Below are 4,259 nucleotides of genomic sequence, written 5' to 3'. Positions count from 1 at the left end.
TTTCTATTCTTCGATTCTCTAATTTTTTTAAAAATTGAAAATGAAAAATTTTGGTCCCCGAAATTTGATTGGTAACAAGAAAGAATACAAATAAAGATGAAAAGCAGTGAATAATTGCCCCAGAAATTAAAAATTTAAGAGGCGAAATTTGGCCGGAATTCAGGGCCATTTATGTAATTTCGAAAATTAAACAATGTGGTGCGAAGATAAGGGAAAGCACAGCCATGTCAGGGATCCGTGTGACAGCACACCGAACAGTGGTACGCCGTTGGATCTGTGCGGCAACAACAGCTCCCCGACTGTCCGATCCTCTCACTTTCCTCTCTTCCGATCTGATCCTCGACTGTTCTTTCTTCTTCCCTTTTAAATCCCTTCCCCGTCTCGAAATTTTTTGCTTACATCCAAACTTTCTAAATTCGTCTTCTCTCCTCTCCCGCTCTCCAATTTCAATTTTTCAGCGCTTTTTCTCTCTCTCTTTACGTCACTTTCTATCTCAAGCTTTGTTTATGGCTTCTCCCGACGATAATCCCGTTGATCCTCCCCCGCCGTCGTCTAATCAGCCGCCTCCCACTCTCCCGCTTTACCCTGAGGTGCTTGCCGTAATGAATTTAATTTATTTTTTTTTTTCTGGGAGTTTTCATTGTGATTGGATTTGTTTTGGGCAGATGATAATGGCGGCGATTGAGGAGCTGAACCACAAGAATGGGTCGAACAAATCGACCATTGCGAGAAAAATCGAGGCGACGTACGGCGCCTTGCCGCAGGCTTTTCACACACTGTTGTCTCACCATCTGAACAAGATGAGGCAGAGCGGGCAGCTCCTTTTTGTCAAGAACAACTACATGAAACCCGATCCCAATGCTCCGCAGCTTCTCAGTCGCGGTCGCGGCCGTCCTCCGAAGCCCAAAGCTCCGCCGCCGCCGGGGTACGTTCCTCCTACCCCTCGGCCGCGTGGCAGGCCGCCGAAAGCCAGGGATCCGCTTGCTCCGGCCGCGTCGCCCAAGAAGAAAAGTGCGGAATCCGGTGGCACTGGGAGGAAGCGGGGAAGGCCTCGAAAGTACCCTAAAACTAGCGTTACCCCCGCCGTGGCGGCTCCCTCTAGTGATGCCCCGCGACGGAGAGGGCGGCCGCCTAAGGTGAAGCCGGCCGTGGCTGCACCGGTAGGAGCTTAATAATGATAATCAGAAATAATGATAATAGTTTTAGGAGTGTAGTGCTGATCAATTATCGTCTTCATTTTCAAGTATAACATTTTTCTATATTTCACGTTTTATTCCTTTGAAATCTGGGATTCTGGGTTGGTTAATTTGATGATAGGTTTTCCAGTTGTGCTGTTGTAGCTTGTAACTGTGAACTGTTTACTGTAATTTGGGGCAATGTAAATCTTCAATGAGAGGAAATTGGAGGCTTTTTTGGGCCCATTTCTTTTCAGTGTTCTTTCTTTACTCTTTACTTCACCCAATTGAAGGAAAAAGTGAAGGAGTTGAGATAGATTCCATTTTTGTTTCTTTTTTATTTTAATTCTGTGCTTTTTCTTAGCATTTGCTTTAATGCAAGGTCTTCTGAATGAGTTGATTCCAGGTTGCCAATCAGACCTTAAGAGGCACAAAACACTGTTATACAAAGATATGGCTTTTCTAAGAACCCAATCGAACCCCATCTTGTTGGAGTTTTGGTTGATAGCTGTATCAATCAATATTCATTTTGAGCCAACTTTGAGGAGGTTTAGACCAATTTGAAGGATAGAGGGCATTCCTTGGAGAATGGTTTTGAGCATTTTGCCAATTATACAGGAAGCCTTTAGCTCTTTCGGCAATAAAAGGCGCCGGGGTAGCTTTGTTGTGCCAGAGTTGATCATTTCTAGCAAAGGCTCTAGCAGATCATAGTGAAAATACAAGCATCATCCACTGCAAAAGTAGAGAGATTATGAAGGATCCAATCATAGAGCAGAATAAAACCATTTAAGGCGACAGAAATTCTTCAGAGTCCAATAGTTTGTAGCAGTTGCACAATCAATAAAAATATTGAGGGAGGAGTCAATACCAGCATCATAGAGGTGGCAAGAAAGGGGACATTTACATGTTTGGAATGCAATAGCTCAACTGTTGGGAGGTAGTGGGAGCAAAGTTGCCAGAAGAAACTCTTGAGTTTTGGAGGCAGAGGGAATTTCCAAATAACAAGGCAATTCAAGTTGTGGGAAAAAAGGGAATGTGTTGGTCTTGAAAGAGGTAAAAAGTTTAGAAGGAGATTGAATAGACTTTTTCAAATTTTTTACTTAGAAAGTGTGATCATGATTCCCAACAGCCGATGGAGTTGGGGTCAAATGAGAAACTACCCATTCACGTGGAGGGGTCCATCACCCCTTCTGGCATAGAGGTGGAATCAAACTAAGACTCTTTGGTCGCAGCTGTAACAGCAGGTAAAATGTCCTTTAAGGACGAGCTCAATGTGAATATGGCATTTTTCGGATTTGGATGCCTGGATGACCCATCAAAATATGAATCAGATGATGATGAGGTGAAGGACGAGGAAGTGGATAAGGACTGCCCTACCATTCACCTAACTAAGGCCGAAAAATCTCAGCTAAGGATGCCATGGATTCAGTCCCTAATCATCAAACTCTGGGGAAGGACTGTCAGCTACAACTATCTCCTACACAAGCTCAAGGCCATGTGGAATATCAAATCCCATTTTGACCTCTTAACTCTGGACAACAACTATTATCTCGTGAGATTCTCCTCAGCAATGGAATATGCGCTAGCGAAGCAGCAGGGGCCGTGGATGATCCTCGACCACTACCTCATTGTTAAGGAGTGGGCTCCCAATTTGAAAACCGATAAGGTTGGGAAGAAGATTGGAAGACCGATAAAAGCTGATATGAAAACCATGGCCGAAACTAGAGGAAGGTTTGCAAGGCTGCTGGTTGAATTCGACATAATGAAGCCACTCCTGGCTAAGTTTAAGGTAAGAAACAGCGTGAGGATTATTGAGTCCGAGGGCGCTCATCTGATTTGCTTTCATTGTGGTGTCTATGGCCACTGGAAGGAAGCATGCCCAAACGTCGGAGGTTCATCGGAGATCCAGGGTGACGAGGAAACAACGGACAGAGAAGGTGGCGTGTCCGACGTGAGTTGACTATTGGGGAAGCCTGCTCTCACCAGACCTGAGCTAAGAGAAGGGTATGGAACGTGGATGTTGGCCAAGAAAAAATAAAGAGCAATACCATGGACAAAACGAGAGGAACCAAAAAGCTGAGTCAAATGACGTCGAAAAGACTGGGAAGCAACCAGTCAAGGGAAAACTAAAGTCAACCAGCTCCCTCATGTGGGCCAGCCGTCCAGCTTCAGCGTCCTAAATGGTCTTAATGAAGAGAATGAGGAATCTCATGTTAACTTAGAGGAGCTCAATTCTTCAGCCCGACTCGAGCCCTCTCTTGGACAAAAAGACAAGGGAAAGAAAGTTTTAGCCTCATCTCAGACAAACCCGGAGAAATCATCCACTGCTATAATGCCAGAGCAAAAATAAAACACAACTGAATTTTGAATCACACACCCAATAAACTTCATTTTATTGACCAAACTTCTTGTACATCAACTGGCAAAAGGATAAAAAAGAAAGAATGAATACAATGAATATTCTAAAGCCAAAACTTTTACCTAAACTAAACTAATCATCTGCTTGCCAAAGATCTTCAACCTCTTCTTCTTCCTGTTGCGCTAATCAGTCCTTCCTTATATGTCCTCAGCTTATGCCCACTTCTCTCTTTAAGTGTCAGCATCAAGATCCAATGGGATTGTTGGGATCTCTGCCTCTAGAAACCCAGGCCATATGCTCTTCCTAGACATGCAATTTTTGATCTGTTGGATTTTCTCAATGTTATGAAGGTGATGTTTCCTTTCCTCAAGAGTTTCTACTTCTAACTGCTCTTCAAGCATTTTCCTGCCTCGCTATGTTCTAAAAACATTGAATCCTTCTTTGTACGAGCCTCTAGCTCAGCTTAGAAATCTTTCTTCCTCTGTTCTTAAACGTTCTCCAGCAATCTCAAAAGCTTCCATCAATCCCTTATCGGCAAATATATTCCATGCTAGCTCACAGTTTTCGCCAAAGCGCTTGTAGTTGAACGCTAAGTCAAACACTTTAGCCCCTCAAGCTATTTCCTCTTGGGCTTCATTGACGAAGTCAATGTTTCCTTGCAGAGCCTCTACCCGCTGATCAATGGATGAATCAATTGACTAGTCGAGTAGGTAGATCTATTGGCT

At 43.8% G+C, this 4,259-nt stretch overlaps 2 protein-coding genes across 2 annotated transcripts; both read left to right on the top strand.

The window, feature by feature from the left end:
- Window positions 1-323: 323 nt before the first annotated feature.
- Window positions 324-1,491, top strand: LOC109165995 (HMG-Y-related protein A-like). Its single transcript, XM_019314877.1, has 2 exons — window positions 324-590; window positions 666-1,491. Exons 1-2 carry the CDS (start codon window positions 507-509, stop codon window positions 1,170-1,172), a joined length of 591 nt encoding a protein of 196 aa, XP_019170422.1. The 5' UTR covers window positions 324-506; the 3' UTR covers window positions 1,173-1,491.
- A 933-nt stretch (window positions 1,492-2,424) lies between these two features.
- On the top strand, window positions 2,425-3,135 carry LOC109166026. The gene has a single exon (XM_019314910.1). It carries the CDS (start codon window positions 2,425-2,427, stop codon window positions 3,133-3,135), a length of 711 nt encoding a protein of 236 aa, XP_019170455.1.
- Window positions 3,136-4,259: the final 1,124 nt, after the last annotated feature.

This window comes from Ipomoea nil, unplaced genomic scaffold (assembly GCF_001879475.1).
Source record: "Ipomoea nil cultivar Tokyo-kokei standard unplaced genomic scaffold, Asagao_1.1 scaffold3084, whole genome shotgun sequence".
Lineage (NCBI taxonomy): Eukaryota > Viridiplantae > Streptophyta > Magnoliopsida > Solanales > Convolvulaceae > Ipomoea > Ipomoea nil.
The sequence above is the reverse complement of the archived record's forward strand: the minus strand, read 5'-3'. Positions and strand labels throughout refer to the sequence as shown.

Excerpts from the sequence above, each read along its gene's own strand:
- LOC109165995 (XM_019314877.1), top strand. The coding sequence starts at position 507 with ATGGCTTCTCCCGACGATAATCCCGTTGATCCTCCCCCGCCGTCGTCT. Across the intron at positions 591-665 it reads CTCTCCCGCTTTACCCTGAG|ATGATAATGGCGGCGATTGA; the intron begins GTGCTTGCCGTA and ends TGTTTTGGGCAG.
- LOC109166026 (XM_019314910.1), top strand. The coding sequence starts at position 2,425 with ATGTCCTTTAAGGACGAGCTCAATGTGAATATGGCATTTTTCGGATTT.